General features: G+C 48.5%; 1 protein-coding gene across 4 annotated transcripts in view; it reads right to left on the reverse strand.

Annotated features, from left to right (window-relative positions):
- The window catches only part of RBPMS (RNA binding protein, mRNA processing factor), a 140,452-nt gene that overhangs the window by 57,335 nt on the left and 58,691 nt on the right, over positions 1-24,426 (reverse strand). For 2 of the 4 annotated variants that reach the window (XM_075127442.1, XM_075127443.1), the window contains 3 exons: positions 14,078-14,154; positions 12,758-12,852; positions 7,448-7,598 (listed from right to left, as the gene is read on the reverse strand). In XM_075127442.1, the coding sequence (XP_074983543.1) occupies positions 7,448-7,598; positions 12,758-12,852; positions 14,078-14,154 (323 nt within the window). Of the gene's footprint in view, positions 1-7,447; positions 7,599-12,757; positions 12,853-14,077; positions 14,155-24,426 lie in introns of those variants that run through there. The other 2 variants (XM_075127441.1, XM_075127440.1) reach the window with 1 other exon arrangement.

Raw genomic sequence — 24,426 nt, forward strand, 5'->3', positions numbered from 1 at the left:
GAAGCCAGGCCCAAGGGCCACCTGTGTCCCTACAGTGGAGTGGCCAGGCCCAAGGATGTCACAGGACATCTGAGCCCCAGGAGGGGTGGCCTGACCCGAGGAGAACAGTGGACATCAGAGAGTACACATGATTGTAATTTGAACATCTGCACAATCTATCTACTGACAGCAGCGTCTCATGCTGGCATCTAGAGAGGGTGGAACTTGGTTTGTGGGTGGACTTGGAAGAGTTCCATTTCCTGCTTCCCCCAATTTGACCCCTGGATTCATCTAATATAAAGAAAGAAGCAAAAAACACAAACCCATCTGACTTCAGATGTTGTTTGTGAAAAAAACCCAGAGGCCAGATCTTTCCATGGTAAAGGGGCAACGAAGGTGTCAGCTGTGGGTGTTTGGTTTGTGCTTTGCACATCACCATTAACCACTTGCAAAGTGCATGAAAAATAATGTCATGGTGTCTACATTCAGTTTGCAATATTTGTATTTTGCTGAGGGAGTATATGTGAATAACAGTCAGTGCAGAATCATGGAATCATAGAATTGTAGGGCTAGACAGAACCTTGAGAGGTGATCTAGTCCAGCCCCCTGCACCAAGGCAGAATCAAGTACATCTAAATAGTCCCTGACAGGTGTTTATCCAACCTGTTCTTAAAAACCTCTAATGAGGGGAATTCCACAACCTCCCTTGGAAGCCTGTTCCAGCATTTAACTAGCCTTATAGTCAGAAAGTTTTTCCTAATATCTAACCTCAATCTCCCTTGCTGCAGATTATGCTCATTACTTCTCCTGCCTTCAGTGGACATGGCGACCAATTGATCACCATCCTCTTTATAGCAGCCCTTAGCATATTTTAAGACTGTTATCAGGTTCCCATTTCAGTCTCCTTTTCTCAAGATTAAACATGCCCAGTTTTTTAACCTTTCCTCACAAGTCAGGTTTTCTAAACCTTTTATCATTTTTGTTGCTCTCCTCTGGACTTTCTCCAGTTTGTCCACATCTTTCCTTAGGTGTGGCACCCTGAATTGGACACAGCACTCCAGCTGAGGCCTCACCAGTACCAAGTAGAGTGAGACAATTACCTCCTGTGCTTTACATACAACATTCCTGTTAATATGCTCCAGAATGATATCAGCCTTTTTCACAACTGCATCACATTGTTGGCTCATATTCAATCTGTGATCCACTATAAACCCCAGATCCTTTTCAGCAGTACTACTGCCTCGCTAACTATTCCCCGTTTTGTAGTTGTACATTTGATTCTTCCTTCCTAAGTTTAACACTTTGCACTTGTCTTTATTGAATTTCATCTTGTTGAATTCAGACCAATTCTCCTGGCCTCCAAAGTGCGAGCATCCCAGCTTGGGGTCATCTGCAAAGACTCTCCACTCCATTACTCAAGTCATTAATGAAAATGTTGAACCAGACCCCGGCCAGGCCCTACTAGATATGCACCCTCCAATTTGAGAGCGAGCCATTGATAACTACTTGCTGAGTATGGTTTTTCAACCAGTTGTTCATCCGCCTTATAATAATTTCATCTGCACCACATTTCTCTATTAGGAGAGTGTCATGTGGGACTATCTCAAAAGACTTACTAAAATAAAGATATAGCACATCTACGGCTTCCACCCATCCATAAACCAGTAAACCCTGTCAAAGAAGGAAATTAGGTTGGTCTGACATGATTTCCTCTTGACAAATCCATGCTGGCTATTCCTTATAACCCTATTATCCTTTGGGTGCTTGAAATGGATCATTTAATAATTTGTTCCAGTATCTTTCCAGGTGCAAGGGGACTGTTGTCCCCTTACTAAAACTCAGTGGGGGTGTTTTGGTTGGCTAGTTCCCAGTACCAAAAGAAAGGGGAAGGGTTGGTGGGAAATCAGGACCCTGAGACTGGCAGTCCCCAGGGTTAATGGGGAGAGGCCAGTGCTCCAGGTCAGCCTGATTGACAGTGCGGGCAGCTAATCAGGGAGTCAGGAGGCCAGGATGGGTCCTGTCCTGTGTGTGAGCTGGAATTGCCAGGGTCAGACAGAGTGGGGCTGAGCTCGGGAGCAGAGCTGTGCCAGCCAGAGGGGCCAGAAAAGCAGCCCAGGAAGCTGGTCAGAGCTGGGAGCAGAGTCAGAGAAGCAGCCTGCAAAGCAGACCCTGTGCTGGGAGCAGGGCTGCAGCCTCAGAGCCAGAGACACAGCCCAGGGAGAGCAGATCCTGTGCTGGGCGCAGGGCTGCAGCCACAGAGCCAGAGGGGCCAGAGAAGCAGCCCAGGGGGCTGGAGGCAGAGCAGCAGCATCAGTGCTGAGGCAGAGTGGAGCCGGAGCCGGAGCAGTCTGGAGCCGGATGTGGTGAGCAAGTGGGGCGAGCTAAGGGGGGACCCTGGGCAAAGGGCCCAGCGCAGAGAGACACCCCAGCTGAGGGTCCTTGCAGGCCAGACTGGGAAGGGGATCTTAACCCGACGGGGGGCTGACGCTGGGAAGAAGGGTCCCACCGCCCAAAGCCCGGAAGTGTGTGGCCACCACCAGAGCGAGTGTCCAACCCGCAGCATCCCTGCAGCACAGCCAGGGCCGGAGCAGGAGGCCTGGGACCTACAAGGAACAGACTGTGAATTGCCCGGGCATTCCAGAGACGCTGTCTGTGATGTTCCCTGCCACAGAGCGGGGTGATGTGTTTCCTTTCACCTTTCCCGTTTTTCCTTATTCTTTTTTAAATTAATTATTGATTAAATAAGTTGCATTTAAATTGTATGTAACGATCAGTGGGTCAGGGAAGTGTCCAGTGCAGAGAGAGCACCCTGAAGTGGGGACACCCTAGCCCCTGTCCTAGGTGACCACAGCAGGGTTGGGGGTCGAGCCCCCCAGGAATCCTGGACCCAGCCTCGTCGGGGTTACGAGGACACTGCCAGACAGGAGAGTGGAAGGGGAGTCCTTAAGGGCAGGGAGGCCTCTGGGTAAAGGAAGTGGGAGCGAGGGCTCAGATCCTTTCACTAGCCCATCTCACCGGGGTCATGCAGAAGCCAGGAAAGTTCCCCACTATAACGGGACCATTCTCCCGCTTACACAGGTATCAAAGTTAGGCTGACTGGTTTATAAATCACTGGGTCTTCTTTGGCCCCCTTTTTAAAGACAGCTACAGTAAAAGCTGTTTTATCTGGCATGTTGGGGGAATGGGGGGTGCTGGTAAGTAAAAAATTCCAGTTAACTAAGAGGGAAGGAGTTTGGGTGCGGGAGGGGGTGCAGGGCACAGGCTCTGGGAGAGAATTTGGGTGCAGGAGGGAGTGCGGGGTTGGGGATTGGAGTGTGGGAGGGGGAGCAGTCAGGACATGTGGCCACTTGCGGGGAGCCGCCCAAGGTGAGCGCCCCCCAGCTCCGGCACCCCCATGCCATGCCCCAACCCACTGCCCCGAGCCCCCTCCCGCACCCAAACTCCCTCCCAGAGCCTGCACCCCCACCCCAAACCCCTGCTGGCCCCGCGCCAACCAGACTATAAACCAGAATTTCAATGAAGATCAGAAATACCCATTTATAGAGCTTTCCGGTTGGTGAAGTGCCAGATAAAACAACTTTTACTGTACTGTGTTTGCCCTTCTCCAGTCCTCTTGGACCTTACCCATCTTCCATGAGTTCTTGAACATAATCTCTAATGGTTCTGAGGTCACTTCAGTCAGTAACTTGGAGTGAATTTCATCAGGCCCTGCAGACTTGAATACATCTAACTTATCTAAATATTCTTTAACCTGTTCTTTCTTTATTCTACCTTCTGTTCCTTCCCCCTTGTTGTTAATATGAAGTGTGTTAAGTATCTGGTCACAATTAACCTTCTTTTAGTGAAGACTGAAGCAAAATTGACATTAAACGCCTCGGCCTTTTTGGTGTTGTCTGTTATTAGCTCTCCTTCCCCACTAAGTAGAGGACCTAGGCTTTCCTTTGTTTTGCCCCTAAGCTATTGAAAGAACCTCTTCTCATTGCCTTTTTTGTCCTTTGCTAGCTATTACTCATTTTGCACTTTCGTCTTTCTGATTTTGCCCCTACATACTTAAGGATGCCATGTACACATCCTTACAATTTGGCCATGTTTCCACTTTTTGTAGGATTCCTTTTCAATTTTCAGTCCATAAAAGAGCTCCTGATGGAGCCATATTGGCCTTTTACCATTCTTTCTATCTTTCCTTTGCATCGGGCGTGTTTGCTGTTGTGCCTTTAATGTTGTCTCTTTGAGAAACTGCGAGCTCTCCTGAATTTCTTTTTCCCTTGGATTTTTTTCCCATGGGACCTTACCTACCGGTTCTCTGAGTTTGTCAAAGTCTGCTTTTCTGAAATCCATTGTCCTCATTCTGCTGCTCTCACTCCTTCCTTTCCTTAGAATCATAAAATCTTTCATTTCCTGATCAGTTTCACCCAAATTGCCTTCTACCTTCAGCTTTGATACCAATTCCTCCATTAGTCAGAATAAATTCTAAAAGGGTCCCCCGGTTACGTCCTCCATTTTCTTCAACAAGAAGCTGTCCCTAAGATGTTCCAAGAACTTATTGGACATTTTGTGTTTTGCTGTATTCCTTTTGCAACAGACGTCTGGGAAGTTAAAGTCCCCCATCACTACCACGTTTTGTGTTTTTGTTATTTCTGTTATTTGTTCTAGAAATGCCTTATCCACCTCCTCCTTCTGACTGGGTGGTCTGAAGTAGACCCCCTACCATGATGTGGTAGGTATTTGTCTGTAGTGACTTGTATTGGCTGAGTTAGGATTTAATTTCGCTATTAAGGATGAGATTTACAAATTAAAGAGAACTAATATTCACTTGACTGAGAATATCCAAACAGGGTGTTTTTAGCTTTGCTGTTCTTTCACAGCTGTATTTGCAGAGCAGAAATGGTTTGTTGAGATGCAGAACTTAATACAATGTGAACTCTAGCCTATTTACAGAAATTCAGACAATCTATATTTATGATGGTAATGTGTACAATTGTAAAAAGACATCCATCATCTAGAAACGATGCTATTTACACTATAGAGTTAGTCTCAGTGCAGCGCGGTGATTAAGAAATACGTTTATGGACATCTCTAGCTCCCTAATGGCACTATCCTTCCACTAACAAAATGGTGTGATAAGAATGTGGAGGGCTACCAAATAATGCCATTAAACCCAAGTTATCTTTCATTCAGACTGTAACTGTAGAATAAACTGGTGTGTGATCCAGGCCTCTATCACACAGGAGCCTCGCTGCAGAGTGACTGCAGGGTAGTTCACACGCCTGTTTCAGGGTTGAGAATTTGAGCACGTTCTGGGAGCTGTTTTGAACTCCCAACCCTCCAAATTAAAAAAAACAAAACAGCTTGGTCCCACTCTAACTGCAAGGCACCAGGGCAAATTGGGACAGGGCACCCAAACCCAAGGAGCCCAGCTGAGCTCATGGGCATGCTCGTCTGCGTCAGTGTGACTCCCTGGTGTGCCCAGTCCAGGTGGCACAGAGGGCACATGCTATCACCACATCAGAGCATGTCACACTCAATTTGCACAGGGCTACGTGACTGCACAAGATGCTGGGGAAAGCCACACTTACACGTGAAAAGCCAGCAGGAGTGAGGAAGGGACTGCCCCCAAGAAGGGGTAGGGATGGAGTTACAATCCCCTCTGAAACATCCACCGTTGGCTACTCTTGGAGACATGGTACCGAACTGGATGGTCTGTTCCAGTGCCCAGAATCAGAGCAGACGTGGTTTTCAACACAGATTCATAGATTCCATAGTGGATCCAGAAGGAACCACTGTGATCATCTAGTCTGACCTCCTGTATAGCACAGGCCAGAGAACTGCCCCAAAATAATTCCCAGGTCATATCTTTTAGAAAAATATCCCATCTTGATTTTAAAATGGTCAGTGATGGAGAATCCACCATGAACCTTGGTAAATTGTTCCAATGGCTAATTACTCTCACTGTTAAAAAATTATCGTATTTCCAGTCTGAATTTGTTTGGCTCCAACTTCGAGCCATTGGATCGTGCTATGCCTTTCTCTGAACCTATTATTAAATACTTGTTCTCCATATAGGTACTTATAGACTATGATCAAGTCACCCCTTAACTTTCACTTTGTAAACAGATTGAACTCCCTGAATCTATTGCTATAAGGCAGGTTTTCTAATCCTTTAATCATTTGCGTGGCCTTTCTTTCTTTTCTCCAGTTTATCAATATCCTTCTTGAATTGTGGACACCAGAGCTGGACACAGTATGCCAGCAACGGTCGCACCGGTGCCAAATACAGAGGTAAAATAACCTCTCTACTCTTACTTGAGATTCTGCTGTTTCTGCATCCAAGGACTTCAATCGCCCTTTTGACCACAGCGTCACACTGGGAGCTCATGGTTCAGCTGATTATCCACCATGACCCCAAAATCTTTGCCAGAGTCACTGTCCCCAGGTTATAGAGTCCCCAATCCTGTGAATACGGCCTGCTCTCTTTGTTCTTAGATGTATACATCAACATTTACATCATCCAGTGTTCACTGTCATGTGTAAACATTCAGTCTCTGCTTCCAGGTGTGACTGTGCATCAGGGGTGTAGCTATGGGTGGCCCTAGGTGGGCCACGGCCCACCCACTTGGCATCCAAGCCCACCCCCCAACCCCAGCTCTGCTCCTGCTCCAGCCCCAGCCCTGCCCAGCCGTGGAGGACACCACACGCTGGGTGCACACCCCCTTGGCTGTACCGGAGGGGGCTGGGACAGCAGCGGCGCACCTGACAAGTCCACCACGCATGCATGCACGCCGCAGCAGGAGGTGGGCAGCCGGCCCGCCCAGTGGTGGCGATCGTTAAAAAACGTAGGCCTGCCACCTCTGGGAGCCGGGCCCGGCGTTGGTCAATGTGATGGGGATGGGAGCCATGCATGCTGGAGAGCGGCATCTCCTCCCAGAGCTGGGTGCGCACGCAGGGCCCCGTGGGACTCCTGGCCAGAGCATCCATCGCCCCCCACAAGGCCGGCTGCGTTGGAGGGGGTGGGCGGAGGCAGGCCTCCCAATGCCTCCTGTTCCCCCCGTGCCCCGCCCCCATCATTGCCCACCCACCCAAATGTCCCATGCTAGCTACGCCACTGCTGTGCATGGAAGATCCAGAGAGTACCAGTATCAGCTATATTTCCAGAAAACAAAAGCACCAACAACAAAAGAGGCCACTCTGTTGTATCTGCTGCCTAAACAGCCTGCCAGAGGCAGAAGGTCACCTCCAGATTCTGGTCTACAAACAAAGGACTTGGTCATAGACAAAACCACCTCATCTTCCAGCAAGCACGAGGGAGGCGCATTTCATTCACGTCTAACATTGCTTTGCAGAGACACCAAACTAACGCAGTCGTTTCTCCTCTTTCGGGTTGTCTAAGTCGCAGAGCACCACAGGATCCAGCTCCTTGGCCGTCTCTACCTGCTGTTCAATTAAGAAGACCATAAAACCAAACACTTACATTGCTCCCTGGTAATGAACTGAGGTACAGTGCTGGGGAGAGGAGTGCTCGGGTTCGGGGTTCCCACTAGCTTGCTCTTGGCCATCTTGGTGTTTGCCTTGGCGAATTCTAGTCGTAGCGTTTGTGGAATTTCGGGGTCAAAGCGAATTCCCTTTGTCAAAGCAAGAGAACAGAGTGTGTCAATTATCTGTACAGCCAACATGGAAAACTACTGAATGAAATCAGCACTATGGGCGAGCCCCGAACACCAGGCGGAGAGCCCGCTGTGGCTTGGGTCACCAGCACCTCAAGCGCATTGCTCGACAAGCCAAACAAAGCAAACTCAGATCACACTGGGATGGACACAGTTCTCCACACTTTTGACTCTGTGATCCCACAGTGAGATCCTTGCTGGCAGGCCCCAGCACTTGCGTAGGGCTCCAGGGGCCACTAGGGTCTTGGTGCATGGATCTGATTGCAGGATAAGGGCCTCCACCACTTTGTACACAGAAAAAACATACCAAAATTCCAGTTTTAAAGCTGAATCCGATGACTTGCTTTTAAAGCAAATTCTTATTTTTATTGAATTGGCCGATAAAACATGCACCAATAAGGGCTTTGTTTTCCTAAATTTGTTCACAAATAACAGAACTTGCCTTCATCTGGCTCATAGACCACTACGGAATTGGAATTGCAATCGCTGTGATCATAACGTAGTTCACAAGGCAGACAACATCTCACATGCACCAGCCTTCGAAGGCTGGCGCCCTCAGGCCGCGGGATGGCCAAACTCAGAGAGCATTATGCAGTTACATGGCAGTGTTCATGACACATGGTTGTGAGTTGATCTCTGGACTCCAGTTATCTTTAACTCCACTGCAAAGTGATAATGGAGTCTCCCAGAGGCTTGGGGAAGAAAGGGCTGGATGGCCACACATGAGCTAGAGGGTAGCAATCCTAAAATCAGGGGAAGGGAGAGCAGCTGAAAGGCTCAGAGTCTACACGGAGGAAGGGATTGTTTGGGATTTGTATTTTGAGAAGGCTGGGGCGGGGGATGAGGAACCTTACAGGAATATTTTTAAAGTTAAAAATAGGGAGAAATGTTCATGTTTAACTCAGGCTGGGCTCCCAAGCTCCAGAATTAAACCCAATCAGGGTCCAAAAAGGCAAGGAGGAGGGGACAAATAAAGGAAAAGAGAAACACCTGCCCCGCGGGACCGGCCAGTCTCAATAATGTCCTAGCTTTGAACTGTTACACTTCTTAGAGTCGGGGCAGATGGCCTGGGGAGCTGGAAATGACTTTCCCCTGAAGGCAGCGAAGAGCACAGCCCCAAACTGGAATTAGAAGCACGCCGAACTAGCTAAGAACCAGGTCTGGACTTGGGGGCTCAGGGCACATCTAGCTGAAATGTTCTTTAGAGACAGTGATGATGCACAGCTACAAAATGGCTCTGTTATATAGGACCCAACTGATGAGAAGCTTCTCTGAACCTCCAGCTAAACGGAACTGAACATCTTATTAGAACACGCTTGCTTGTGAGATCTCCAGAACTTCCTGTTTTTATGCATGGGCCAAAAATACCCACCACAACAGCCTTTCCCCTGGAATTTTGGCACTTTCACTTCTAGGTCCACCCAGGAGTTGAAGGAGGGGCTTGTGGTCAGGCATGGGAGTGGGACTCAGGAGATGTGTGTTCAGTTCGCAGTTCCCAGCTCTGCCACAGAGGCGGTGTGATCCCGGGCAAGTCACTTCCTGTAACCTTTTCAGAAGGAACGTACAGAGTGGAGACTTGTGATGAGACTTGGAGTCACTCTTACAAGTCACTGAGGTGCTTTGGGACCTTTTGTGTATAGTGTCTCCACACCTCAGTTCCCATCTGTAAAATGGGGAGAATGAGCCTCCCTTTCTCACCCATCTCACTTGTCTGTCTAGACGGTAAGTTCTTTGCTCAGGGACATGATACAGCCCCTTGCACAATGGGGCCATACCCTTGGTAGAGAGCACTAAATATTACAATGAATAACTGAGGTGTAGAAAGAACGAGGAGTACCTGTGGCACCTTAGAGACTAACAAATTTATTTGAGCATAAGCTTTCGTGGGCTAAAACGACTTCATCGGATGCATACAGTGGAAAATACAGTCAGAAGATATATATATATATACACAGAGAACATGAAACAATGGGGGTTGCCATACACACTATAATGAGAGTGATCAATTAAGGTGAGCTAGTATCAGCAGGAGAAAAAAACCTTTTGTAGTGATAATCAGGATGAAGTGTAGAAGTATGTGGAACCAACCAACCACAATGGTAGCTTTGTTTAATTGCCGGCTTGCGTGTGGGGGAGGGATAAGGGGTTCTGGCCCTGCCCAGGCTGTCATGTCCATTGCTAGCAGTGACCAAAAGCCGTGACCTCCGACAGCTCTTTGATGTCCGGTGTCAGGAGAGCCAATCCTCTCTCCACTGCTCAACAGACGTGTCCACAGCCCAGGCCTCCCAGACAACTGGCATTAACTGGCTCTCATGTCATCACTGCAGAGAAACCGAGGACAGAGCAGGCATGGAGGTGGAACTGCCCTGAGAGGGAGATGGAGGCGGAGAAAAGCTTCCACTGCTGGCCTGCCCTGGATAAATAAAACCCTGTAGTCTCCAGAGCTACGATTCTGGCATCGTCTACAAGCACTGCAATTCTTCAGCAAGAGGATGGCGTGCGTCTGGGGGACATTTCAGTTGATTGTGTGTTTATTCTTACTTTTACTGCTATTAGAGGGTAATGACCACTATGTCCAGCAGGAGAGAGGGCAGGCAAGCCGCTCCTTAGACACTGTGACACAGGCCCTGGGACGCTCATGACTCTCACAACGCTTGATGTTTTTCTTACAGCCCCAGCCACGGGGGTCAGGTTGTTAGTCGAGACTCGCACCTTTCATGAAGAAAAGGGACTTTCTGGGGCAAGCTGGAGAGTGTGACGCCCCCTCCCCCAATGCTCCCACATGAGAAAACAAACAAAGAGAACTTCACTTTTAGTACTTTGTAAAATCGCTTAGTTTTTAAGCCAGTCTCAGGATCGTTTGGCACCTTGCTCGTGAGTTTTGAACACTCGGGGTTGGCAATATTGCAGAGTAGGAGCTAGCTGATAAAGGCCAAATCTGGTTTCGAAACATGGCAGCAGATCCTCCGCTGGTGTAAATGATCAGGACTCCATTGAAGAAGGATCTGCCTGGGGGTGTGTATGGTCTCCATTCCTATGCGGTCTCTAGTAGCAGACCTGTGCTTATGTGGGATAGAAACAGGCCCTTGTTTTGACGACCCGACTCCACCCAGCTGGGGTGGGGGCACGGCCTCACCAGAGTGCTGCGGCCTCTCAAATCCGTAACTTACAGGATCAGCGGGGACGTCTCAAAGCCCCTTCTCTTCTCAGACTGTCTGACAGACTGAGGAAGAAGGGGCTTTCCCACACAAACCCACACTTTTTTTAATCGCCTTCCTAAGGAATCTGCCGCCCCCGCAAGTCCATGCGGCTTTGGCAGAGTGAGAAACTTTCAATAAAACGCCAAGTCGCAGCCCCACAGCAAAGCAAGGCTCTCTCTTTAGAGGAGAAAAGAACAAAGGGGTGGGCGGGGGAACAGTCAGCTGGGTGAGCGGCTAATTCTGCTACAGCTGGATGGAAAGATGCTCCTAGGGGTACAGAACTAGCCCAGTTGGCTAGTCACGACAACTAGCCAACTGGGCCAGTACTGCATGCCAGCCCCAGGAAGGGCACGGAGAGAGCAGAAGACACAATACTGATGCGGTGACGGTGCAGTGCAGATGACAGCTGCTTTGCTTTAGCAAAACTCACAGGAGTAACCTCTAGGATTTGGCGGTCCTAGGGCGATGCTGACATTGGGGGCCCTCACCCAGAGAAGGTATATGCACTGTGCGTCCCTGTTATCTTCCAAACCAACCCAATGCTTCCTACTATGGAACTCTTGAACATCTGTCTCTGAAGTAGAATGGCAGCCCCAGGCTCCTCTTGCACATAAACTGCTGGGGAGTCAGTGCATCCACGACATTAGGAGTGGGGGGAGGGACACACCTGGTAAAACTGGGGGCACACTAAGTTGCCAGAAGCTCGAGGCCCTACCCAAGTTTGCATAAATGAAACAATTTACATGTATGAAAGAGCAGCTGCTGAGACAACTGCTGCAAAACTCCATCTTGCTGCTACTGGCTGGGCTTCTCCGAACAAGACAGAACACTGCGTGCGGGGCTTGTGTTTCTGTGGACCACTTCTTTATTAAAGGGGAAGGTGGCTAGGGCTCGCATTGCAGAATCTATGGGTCACATTGCCTCTAGGCTGCTGCTGGGTCACCTCCTGCTATTGTCAACCATCGTTTTCATCTAAACGCTACACAACAGGATATAATGGGTCTCGCCTTCAAAAAGTTAGAAATGAAATTGTGCATGCAAATCGCCTTGTTGTTTGTGTGAATAGTCAGCTATGCAGCTGGTTGGCGACATCCACACACGAACAAACGCGCCATAATGGTGAGCATCCACACAGATTACACGGAAAATCTTTGTGTGCACAATGGTGCATCTAAATTACGGCGGCAGTCAATCCAGATCTTACTAAAGCTGGGACCGACCGTCACACAGAGAAAGTGCCAAACTAAATTCCCCAGGACACTGAGCCGTTTAGCAAAAACACCACCAGATTTTTCATTCCAAATTAAAGTTCCAACATCCTTTAAAGCCTGCAAAGTTTAAATGACCTAATTTGTTTGGCAGCAAATTCTGAGACCATAGGCTTAGAGCAAGTCACATTCCTCTAACATCTTTAGCATCAGCACCATATTTGGCAGTCAGTATCCCGCTGCACTGAGCCCTTATCCTCAGGGATTAGCAGAGCCAAAAATATTTTAAATTTAAAAAGACGACAAGGAAAAATAGGGAAAGAAATTAGAGAACGGACTGTTTGCTGTTATCCCTGCCTGATGAGATTACTCAGGGGGCTCAATGATTTCACCCAGAATGGCATCGTAATGAGATTAATTCTGTACAGACAGAGGGGAGCTGGGCTTGTTGAAATCAACTTTTTTTCATGGGAAAAAGCAGGCTGTAAATGAGTAATTTGCTAACTGTGAGATCAGAAAATGGCTTCCTTCTAGGCAAGTCCACTGCTTCCTGAGTCCCGAAGGGACTAGGGACTGCAATCATCAGGTCCCGATTGCCAGAACGAGATCTGTGCAAAACTTTTGTCGCAAAGCACAAAACGAAGCAAAACTCCCCTGCTCTAAAGTTTCACTACAAGGTTTAAGGGAAGAGTCACGTAAGTGCACAAACCTGGACCCATTTTGGTTTGGTTCTGATGCAAATCCACATGAAACTCAGCTGCTTCATCTGGTTTGAGTTTGAGTTTTTGGGCCTTGTTGTCAAACCTGGAATTTAAAGGGTTAGACTCTGGGTGCAAACCCAAATGAATCAAAGCAGAGGCAAAAGCTAACTCTGCAAAGGGGAGCTGCTGGGTTTTCGATCAAGTTCAAATCACATGAAATCAAGGGGGTGGGGTTCCCAACAATTGGTGTCATACAGCCCAGGCTACTGGCGTGTGAGGGAAAGGCAGACAACTGATCGCATGGGACCGGAGACCACACTGAGCCTGTCTGTAAAAGGGCAGAGCTGTGCTGAGGCCAGTGGAATTGCACTTACTTGCCCCAGGGCTGAATCACAGCCCAGTTCTAGAGGGACTCTGTCCGCATGCCTTTGCCCCTCTCCCTGCCAGGGAGAATGGCCAGTACAGTTTAAAGAACAGGAGTACTTGTGGCACCTTAGAGACTAACAAATTTATTTGAGCATAAGCTTTCATAAGTTTCCGTGGGCTACAGCCCACTTCATCGGATGCATAAAATGGAACATATAGTAAGAAGATACATATATACATACAGAGAAGGTGGAAGTTGCCATACAAACTGTAAGAGGCTAATTAAGATGAGCTATTATCAGCAGGAGAAAAAAACTTTTGTAGTGATAATCGGGATGGCCCATTTAGAAGTTGACAAGAAGGTGTGAGGATATGTAACATGGGGAATGACCCAGCCACTCCCAGTCTCTATTCAAACCCAAGTTAATGGTGTCTAGTTTGCATATTTATTCAAGCTCAGCAGTTTCTCCTTGGAGTCTGTTTTTGAAGTTTTTCTGTTGCAAAATTGCCACCCTTAAATCTTTTATTGTAGCCCACGAAAGCTTATGCTCTAATAAATGTGTTAGTCTCTAAGGTGCCACAAGTCCTCCTTTTCTTTTTTGCGGATACAGACTAACACGGCTGTTACTCTGAAACCTAAAGGAGTACTTGTGGCACCTTAGAGACTAACCAATTTATTTGAGCATGAGCTTTCGTGAGCTACAGCTCACTTCATGGCACACAGTGGTGTTGAGGTTGGGTTTTCCATTTGGGATGGCATTTCAATGGGTTTATGCAGGGGTTTTTCACATCATTCAGAGTGTACCCAGCGTATCAATTTATGGCCCATCCCATTCTATTCAAGAACAAGGGGCCTCATGACTGACTGGAAAGATATCAAATTAACATGGCCCACATTAAAGGGATTAAAAACTGTCTAACGGATAGGTCTCAAAATGTGATTGTAAACAGAGAATCGTTACCAAGCGGGTGTGTTTCCAGTGAGGTCCTGCAGGGATTGGTTCTTGGCCCTACGCTATTCAACATTTTTATCAGTGACCTGGAAGAAAACATAAAATCATCACTGATCAAGTTTGCAGATGACACAAAAATTGGGGGAGTGGTAAATAATGAAGAGGACAGGTCACTGGTTTGCTTGGTAAACTGGGCACATGCAAACGATATGTGATTTAATATAGCTAAACGTCAATGTATACATCTAGGAACAAAGAATGGAGGCCATCCTTACGTGATGGGGGACTCTATCCTGGGAATCAGTGACTCTGAAAAAGATTTGGGAGTGGTAGCGGATAATCAGCTGAACACTAACTCCTGATGTGATGCTGTGACCAAAAGGGCGAATGCGATCCTGGGATGCATCAACAGGGGACTCTTGAGTCGGAGCAAAGGGGTTATTCTACCTCTGTATTTGGCATTGATGCGGCTGCTGCTGGATACTATGTGACCCCCTTGGGGGTTAGTGAGCATGGCTAGACTCAGTACTGGGCATCTTGGAACCACTGGACCCAAAGGTCCTCAAGTTGCATGTAAGCCTGTTTTACTGCTCCCTCATCTTCCCCCCTGGTACTTTGCTCCATCCCTCTGTAAACACATATTTCCCTTTCTGTTTTCACTGTACTGTTCTGGTGGGGGTGTGGGGGAGTGTTTACTCCAGGGGGGTTGGAACTGGTGCCCCTGGTGGGGGAGAGGGGGAGTTTCCCTGCTTCATTCCTGCACATCTTTTCTTGGCCAGAGCCACCCGCAGAGCGGACTCATCTTGGCCACAAGTCTGCTTTAGTTACACTTGTGTCCAGCTCTGGCACCCACAATTCAAGAAGGCTGTTGATAAATTGGAGAGAGGTCAGAGAGAAGCCACAAGAATGATTGAAGGATTAGAAAACAGCGAGCGGTTCACGGAGTTCCATCTACTTAGCTTCACAAAGAGAAGGTTAAGGGGGAGACTTGGTTACAGTCTATAAGTATCTACATGGGGAAAATATTTACTAATGGGCTCTTCTTCAGTCTAGCAGAGAAAGGTCTAACATGATCCAAAGGCGGAAAGTAGAAGCTAGACAAATTCAGACTGGAAATCCAGCATAAATGTTTATGGTGAGAGTAATTAACCTTTGGAACAACTTACCAAAGGTCGTGGTGGATTCTCCAGCACTGACCATTTATAAATCGAGATGGGATGTGTTTCTAACAGATCTGCTCTAGGAATTATTTTGCTGAAGTTCTCTGGTCTGTGTTATACCCAGGGTCAGACTAGATGATCGCAATGGTTCCTTCTGGCCTCCGCATGTTTAGAGCAAATAAAAGGGATAGTGATGGCTGCGTAGAATGCACTGCTATAGGATCCAGCAGCCAATCCTGGTGTTGGATTTTAAAAGGGGCTAGATAAATCCTTCCCCACTTATAACATTTATATTTATGCTAAAGGCTGACGCAGGCAAACCCTGCTGGTTTGGGTCTCTGCTGAGCCTTGCCCGTACCGCATCTGTTGTACAACTGACCCAATGCATTATGGGTTACCGAGGTGTTTGCTCCTTCCTCTGAAACATCGGGCATAGGCCACTGATAGACAAGATTAGGGTGCACAGCCAGCCTTTTAAAGTGAAAGGCCAGGATCTCTGGGAAGGGGAATGTAAAGGGGAATTTTGGTGATGTGGGGGAAGGGGTGCATGTAGGGGATTGTTTTGTTAGCTGCCCAGCACCCCCAGCACTGCCTGGGGTCAGTGTCCCTGGCTCCCCAGGGATCTGGTTCTGTGTGCTGGGAACTGGCTGGCTCAGATCCCACAGGGATGGGTGTGGCTAGACTAGAGAGACGGGGTGGGAGAGGCACCTCATGAGTTACTGGATGCTTTGCAGGAGATGGGACAGGGTGGAACCATGTGACAGTTCTTACCGGGCATGAGCAGTGGTGGTGAGGGAGGTTATAACACATACACTCGGCCAATCAGCTACCCACTCCACCGACCCAGCTGGCTGGAGACTCTGCCAGGTGGCAGAGGCTGCTGAGTAACAGTGACAGGGATGTCCAGGACAGGACAGATCAACAGTTCCATTTGCTAGGACAGAGGAGTTGAGACTCTGGTAGGGTGACCAGATCACAAGAGTAAAATATCGGTACACAATGTGGGGGAGGGGGAGAGGGGAGCCCCCACCGCAACCATGGGCGAGGGAGGTGCACAGCCTGAGGAAGCTGCAAGGGGGGCACACGGCCCTGGCTCCAGTCCCAGCTGCAAGTTGGGGGTGCATGGCCCCAGTCCCCACCACATGCCGTGGGTCGGGGCTGCATGGCCCTGGCTGCAGCCCCCGCTGCATGCTGTGGGTCGGGTAGCCCACGGCCCCAGCTCCAGCCCCAGCCACAGGTCAGGGGCGCATGGCCCTGGCCCCCACTGCAAGGGGGGTCTCAGAGCTGGGGCAGTGAGTTGGGGCACAGGAGTGGGGGTTCAAGGTGCTGACTCTGGGAGGGAGTTTGGGTGCAGGAGGAGGTTCAGGGCTGGGGCAGAGGCTTGGAGTGTGGGGAGGGGATTCTGGGTGGCGCCTACTTCAGGTGGCTCCCTGGATGTAGCAGCATTTCCCTCTGGGTCCTAGGCGGAGGTGCGGCTAGGTGGCCCTGCGCACTGCCTCATTGGCAGGTGCCACCTCCACAGCTCCCATTGGCCAGAAGCTGCAGAGCCGGCGCTCAAGGCAGGGGTAGCATACAGAGCCCCCCTGGCCGTCCCTGCGCCTAGGACCCAGAAGGAGATGTCGCCACTTCTGGGGAGCTGTGCGGAGAAGGCCAGGTAGGGAGCCTGCCAGCCCCGTACCAACTGGAGGCCTGGCAACAACCCTACAATATTGGGAGCAATGGCACCGAATTGTACATTGGTCTGGACGCAGGACAAAGAGTTCAATATCGAGACGTCTGGTCACCCTAGATTCTGGCAGACATGGCATCTCACCCTCTCTCTGTCAGGCTGTAATGCATGGTACCAAAGCAAATGGTGGAAGGAGACCAAACTTCACGTTTCAGGGTTGAAGCCAATCTCTCATATGTCAGAGTTTGGATAAGACCCTCATGAAAGAGCAGACCACTCACCACCCCACCCACCACCTGCCCACTGCAGGGTTTTTTGCACCTTCCTCAGAAGTATCTGGTGCTACCACTGTCTGAGGATACTGGGCTAAATGGGACCTCAAGTGTGATCCCAAGTGGCAGTTTCCACGGCCCTATGTTCTCTTTCAGTGAAAGAACCCCGGAGCGCTGGATGGGATGGGACACTTACCAGAGAATAATCTCCCGTCCCCACTTTCTGCTGCAATGTTACAAAAGTTGCCCAGTTACAAACACAACAAAGCACGGAACGGCTAACCCTGCATTCCAAGGGGGTTTTTCTTACCTATGTGGACAAGCCTTGGCATTGTCTACTTTTACCTCATCTCATATGGCACAATGCCCGTGGAAGTCAGTGCCGCCGGCAGGAAGTTCAGAGCTCCGCTGACATTTTTCACACATTTTTTCATACCTCTAAAGCTCTCCCACAGCTTTAACCCCTGTTCTGCCAATAGAAGAAGTGTGTGAAATGAGCCCCTCGCTCACTAATGCACAAGACTAATCCTAATTGAGACGAAGCTTTAAGTGGTTAAAGAGGAGAAAGGTCTATGAGATGGTTGGATAATTTTATGACCAATAATATTTGTACTTAAACATGCTAAGATGGGAGCCATCTAATCTCATGCTTCAGGGCTCATGCATGAGTCTCATGCTTCAGGGCACCATTTCATACTATACATCAGGGCATCGGCTGATCACTATAAGGGTCAGGAAGGAAACTCTACCCCCAACTCCCTTTATCCAGCACTGTAAGTATGGGCAAATATGGCTTTCGGAGGCTAGAACCCTTTCAGTGTGAGAGAGAAGACTGTTTTCTGAATATCTTCTCTACATATAGAAAGGGACCACGGTCACCAGAAACACTTTGAGAGAAAAGAAAACAGAGATTTAAAAAAAGCCCCACGGGTGAGCTGTCGAGCTAACAGCTTAGGCTGGAGTGAGGTTCCTCCTGGAGAATGGATGCAGAGCTGCCAAGTCTCATTCATCTCCAGGACTTTTAGGGCAGTTCTAAAAGCTTCTCTCTCTCCCAAAGAAGGACTTGATGTTCGCTTCAGGGAGATCAGCCTCCCTCAGCCTGCCCCAGCCTGACAGACAGAGGTGGTTTATGGATCCTATTGCATTTTTAAAAAGGCAAGCCACCACTTTCAGAGACAAGCCACGGAAATACACAGTCTGACTAACAGCAGCATTGCATGCTCTCCTGGGGTCCAGAACCCGGCTCCCATTTCCTGAGACCGCTAGCCACAGCCACTGCTGTGTTCCAGGGGCTGGGCGCAGCTCAGCCTCCACCGAGAGGTATGCAAACAGGCTTCCGGCTTCCCATGAGCCCTTGCAACCATTCTGAATCTTTCTGTAGAAACTCAAGACCTTTTCTCCATAGCCCCAGATATCTGCCCCCAGGAGAGAATGGGTCTTACACTCTGCTGGGTAGAAGTTAATCTTTCAGCAGCTGGTGAAACAAAGCAGTGAAGCCACTGTGAGAAAAAGAGCTGGGGAGGTGGGCGGAAGAGGGTTAAAAAGGAAACGCCCCAGTGTCTAGCTGAGGCGGGAGCTGGGATGATGGTGGGCTTGCTGTGTGATGCTCGGAGAGAACAAAGGTGATGGTGGAAGCCTTGGGGGAATAATAGGTTGAGGCAGTAGACACCAGCCTCCACCAAGAGGGCTTCCTTGCCTTTTGTTATTCAAGCGTGCAACAGGGAGGGCATCCTCCTGGCTCCCCAGCTGTTCCTGGATATTGTGGATCTTGCCTGAGCTCTCCTGGCCTTTCCTGCACTCAGCTAATGCAGAGCAGGGCATGCTTAGTGTGTGGCTCACAGGGTGCGTGTTGTCTGTGCTCCACCAACCGCACTGGCCTCGGGGCTTGTTTCAAGGCACTGGCTGAGTTGAGCCTGTAGGGCTCTGGGGCTCTGGCTAACCTGCCACCATCTTCCTCTCCGAGCAGGACACGGGACCAGCACTGCCAAATATCCTCCTCCTGCTGTAAATCTCACGATGCAGGACAGCCCAGGGACATCTAAACCCTTTGGCTAACTGAGCACTCAGGTAACCGGAAACGCTAGTTTGAGCTGTAGTTTTACTGGGATAGAAATACAGGGAATAATTCTTATGTTTGTGAAATACTCTTTAATAAAGTACAAAGTAAAAGAACCAAATTACTGAGTTTATTAAAACACAAATGTTGTAAGCCTGAGCAACTTAGCTTCATGGGGGCCCCTGTAGCATGGGGCCTGTCAAGGTTCCTTCCCCACTCTGAACTCTAGGGTACAGATGTGGGGACCTGCATGAGAACCCCCTAAGCTTATTCTTACCAGCTTAAGTTAAAACTTCCCCAAGGTACAAACTATTTTACCTTTTGCCCTTTGACTTTATTGCTGCCACCACCAAGCGTCTAACAAATATATAACAGGGAAAAAGACCGCTTGGAAATGTCTTTCCCCGCAAAATCCTCCCCAAACCCTACACCCCCTTTTCTGGGGAAGGCTTGATAAAAATCCTCACCAGTTTGCATAGGTGAACACAGACCCAAACCCTTGGATCTTAAGAACAAGGAAAAAGCAATCAGGTTCTTAAAAGAAGAATTTTAATTGAAGAAAAAGTAAAAGAATCACCTCTGTAAAATCAGGATGGTAAATACTCTACAGGGTAATCAGATTCAAAACATAGAGAATCCCTCTAGGCAAAACCTTAAGTTACAAAAAGACACAAAAACAGGAATATATATTCCATTCAGCAGAACTTATTTTATCAGCCATTGAAACAAATCAGAATCTAACGCATTTCTAGCTAGATTAATTACTAAGTTCTAAGACTCCATTCCTGTTCTGTTCCTGGCAAAAGCATCACACAGACAGACAGAGCCTTTGTTTCTCCCCTCTCCAGCTTTGAAAGTATCTTGTCTCCTCATTGGTCATTTTGGTCAGGTGCCAGCGAGGTTATCCTAGCTTCTTAACCCTTTACAGGTGAAAGGGTTTTTCCTCTGGCCAGGAGGGATTTTAAAGGTGTTTACCCTTCCCTTTAGATTCATGACAGGGCCCCAGGTAATTGCCCTGCTTGCTACCCCTTTACGTCAGCCCTGGCTTTTATATGCAGAAAACCAGTTGTTGTGGTACAGGTGGGCCATGGAGATTTTTATAGCATATTGGGGGAGCCTCAGCAAGCAAAAGGTTGAGAACCCCTGCTCTATACAACTAGAAACCCATTGATTGGCATGCCAAGAGACTAACTGGGAAGTTATTCGTGGTGATTAACTTACATAAGGCTACATGGGGGATGCACTGTAGATACGGATAACTAGGATTTGGGGATAAAGGGAGTTTGGGTAACAAAATTATGCCATATTTGGTATTATTTTTAAAGCTCCTGCTCCTGAAGTCAGGTGATTCAGTGAGAATCTCAGTTTCTATTTTTAAAAAGGTACGTTTCCAGCCCTCATAGATGCAGAGAAAAACTAGAAAATCTGACCACCTAAAGGCTCAAATGCCAGAAGGTCAATAAAAAGAACTTCATATCGATTCTTTTTAAAAATCTCATTTTTTAAAGTCAATCTCATAATTTTGGGGTGGGTCTGACTCATGCTCTTGGAACCACACACAGTATCCAGATGAGTCCATACCACTGATTTCTATCATGGCATTATAATATTATCCGTAGTAGCATTCTTCCCATACAAACATCTTGTTTGCTCTTTTGACTGCAGCTGCCCATTGAGCAGAGGTCTCCATTGAGCGGTCTCCCCTTCCCTGAGTTGATACAGTTAATTGAGACCCCTGTAAGGTCTCTGAGCAACACAGCACCCCTCCCCGCACTGTGCTTTACTTTGCATGTATCAGCAGTGAGCTGCATCTCCCATCATGATGCCGTCACTCCCTTAGCATGATTCAATCCCTCTCGAGTTCCCCACACTCCTCTCTGGACTCAACTAACCACAACAACTGAGGGTGATAGGGCGTGAAGGGCTGTGACTGTGAACCACGATTCATGGACAAGAGGTTTTTGTAAGCCTTTAAAGCTAAAGCTTCTGTGTTCTGCACCTAGGATGGAAATCCCTTTAGAAATGGTAACCTTAGCTAGAGAAGGGTGGGGGGAAGCTTCTTTGTTTGGTCTGTGGGTTTTTGGGGTGTGGAAAGTTTATGAGCCTTTTAGAAAGTTCAAGTGTTTGTTTATACCCCTGGTGCTGAGTTTCCTCTCCTGGAGAGATGCCCGCGTACCTCCTGTTAGCACTGCAGGGCAGCACACTCTCTGCAGAGGAGAAAGGACCCATTTTGAAGCACTTGGAGAACAGGAAGGTGATCAGGAACAGTCAACACGGATTCACTAAGGGCAAGTCATGCCTGACCAACCTGATTGCCTTCTATGATGAGATAACTGGCTCTGTGGATATGGGGAAAGCGGTAGACGTGATATACCTTGACTTTAGCAAAGCTTTTGATATGGTCTCCCACAGTATTCTTGCCAGCAAGTTAAAGAAATATGGATTAGATGATTGGACTATAAGGTGGATAGAAAGCTTGCTAGATCGTCGGGCTCGATGGGTAGCGATCAACAGCTCAATGTCTAGTTCGCAGCCGGGTATCAAGCGGAGTGCTCCAGGGGTCAGTCCTGGGACCGCTTTTGTTCAACATCTTCATTAATGATCTGGATGATGGGATGGATTGCACCCTCAGCAAGCTTGTGGATGACACAAAGCTGGGGGCAGAGGTAGATATGCTGGAGGGTAGGGAGAGGGTCCAGAATGACCTAGACAAATTAGAGGATTGGGCCAAAAGAAATCTGATGAGGCTCAACAAGGACAAGTGCAGAGTACTGCACTTAGGAAGGAAGAATCCCATGCACTGCTACAGGCTGGGGACCGACTGGCTAAGCAGCAGTTCTGTAGAAAAGGACCTGGGGATTACAGTGGACGAGAAGCTGGATATGAGCTAACAGTGTGCCCTTGTTGCCAAGAAGGCTAACAGCATTTTGGGCTGCATTAGTAGGAGCATTGCCAGCAGATCGAGGGACGTGATCGTTTCCCTCTATTCGGCACTGGTGAGGCCACATCTGGAGTATTGCGTCCAGTTTTGGTCCCCCCACTACAGAAGGGATGTGGACAAATTGGACAGAGTCCAGCAGAGGGCAACAAAAATGGTTAGGAGGCTGGGGCACATGACTTATGAGGAGAGGCTGAGGGAACTGGGCTTATTTAGTCTGCAGAAGAGAAAAGTGAGGGAGGATTTGATAGCAGCCTTCAACTACCTAAAGGGGGGTTCCACAGAGGATGGAGCTCGGCTGTTCTCAGTGGTGGCAGATGACAGAACAAGGAGTAATGGTCTCAAGTTGCAGTGGGGGAGGTTTAGGTTGGATATTAGGAAAAACTATTTCACTAAGAGAGTGGTGAAGCACTGGAATGGGTTCCCTAGGGAGGTGATGGAATCTCCTTCCTTAGAGGTTTTTAAGGTCAGGCTTGACAAAGCCCTGGCTGGGATGATTTAGTTGGGGATTGGTCCTGCTTTGAGCAGGGGGTTGGACTAGATGAACTCCTGAGGTCCCTTCCAATGCTGATCTTCTATGATTCTATAACCCATAGGCAGTTCAGCTGCTCATCTCAGAGGGGCCTGGCAGTAAAATGCCCACTGTCCCTCTAGGCTCTCCCTATGGGTGGAGATCCAGATAATGTCTAAACTAGATCAGTGTCACCTTTGTGTAACCTGAAATGTGCTTACGGGCCTCTGCCTTCTCCCCCCTCTCCCACCCGCCACATTCTGGGGCTCGCTCGCCCTGTGCCCTCAGAACGGCACACACCCAGTCATGTTATCACCACACGCTCTGGCAGGCTTCCTGTCAAACGTCCACCGCATCGTCACCCAAATACAAGGCGCCTGGAAAACTGCCGAGATTGCAGCGTTTAGCCCTGCGCCGATCCAGAGAGAAGATTCAGAAAGTACAAGGCTTGATCCTTGAGCTTTGGCCCCATCTCCTACCCGAGGCTGTGACCTGGCTCTCCCCATCTAGGCAAGAATGGAGACATCCCAGCCCAAGCCAGCGTCAGTTCTATGCTACCGCAGTGCTCCTCCACTGTGTGCGGAGACTCAGTGGGCAGAGCTCAGCATTGCTGCCGGACACGTGACACAGCTGCCCAGATGTGTCAGCCAGCTACATGCTCCTCAGCTAAGCAGCAGGAATTGCCTGGTATTCAGTGTTTGGGGGACGCTCACCTACACCTGGAGAGTGCTCTGCCCCTCGAGCCAGCTCCTTCCACTCATGCCAGCACAGCATATGCTGCACGTGCAGCCATTCACACCTTTCCACGGCCTCCTGGGAAAATCACAGGCCCGTGCCCTCTCCATGTTCCTCTTCATCCTGAGGGAGATGGAGGATCAGGATATGGCAAAACAAACTGTCATAACCATACAGCTAAGGGTAGCCTAGAATTCCTCCTTACCTGCAAGGGGTTAAGAAGCTCAGATAACCTGGTTGGCACCTGACCAAAAGGACCAATGGGGAAAGAAGATACTTTCAAATCTTGGGGGGGAGGGGGAAGAAAGGCTTTGTTGTGTATGTTCTCTTGGGAAGCAGAGAAGCATCAGGTCAGAAAACTCCTTCTCCTATAAACCATCCTAAAAGTCTCTCATATTAGAAAAATTGGAAGTAAAAGCCAGGCAAGGCGTGTTAGATTATCTTTTGTTCAGCTTGTGAATTTTTCTTTTGCTGGAGAGAGGTTTATTCCTGTTTTTTGTAACTTTGAAACTAAGCCTAGAGGAAGTTCTGCTGTGTTTTTGAATCTTTTGTTACCCTGTAAAGTTATTTTCCATCCTGATTTTACAGAGGTGATTTTTACCTTTTTTTTTTTTTAAATAAAATCCTTCTTTTAAGAACCTGACTGATTTCTCTATTGTCCTAAGACCCAGGGGTTTGGGTCTGTGATCACTTTGTAACCAATTGGTTAGGATATTATTCTCAAGCCTCCCCAGGAAAGGGGGTGTAAGAGCTTGGGGGGATATTTTGGGGGAATAGGAACTCCAAGTGGTCCTTTCCCTGATTCTTTGTTAAATCACTTGGTGGTGGCAGTGTACCCTCCAAGGGCAAAGAATTTGTGCCTTGGGGAAGTTTTAACCTAAGCTGGTAGAAATAAGCTTAGGGGGTCTTTTATTCGGGTCCCCACATCTGTACCCTAGAGTTCAGAGTGGGGAGGGAACCCTGACACAAACAAACAAACAAACATCCTCCCTCCTAATCCTCCTGACATGACCCGCT

The sequence above is a fragment of the Caretta caretta genome, chromosome 4 (genome assembly GCF_965140235.1).
Source record: "Caretta caretta isolate rCarCar2 chromosome 4, rCarCar1.hap1, whole genome shotgun sequence".
NCBI lineage: Eukaryota > Metazoa > Chordata > Testudines > Cheloniidae > Caretta > Caretta caretta.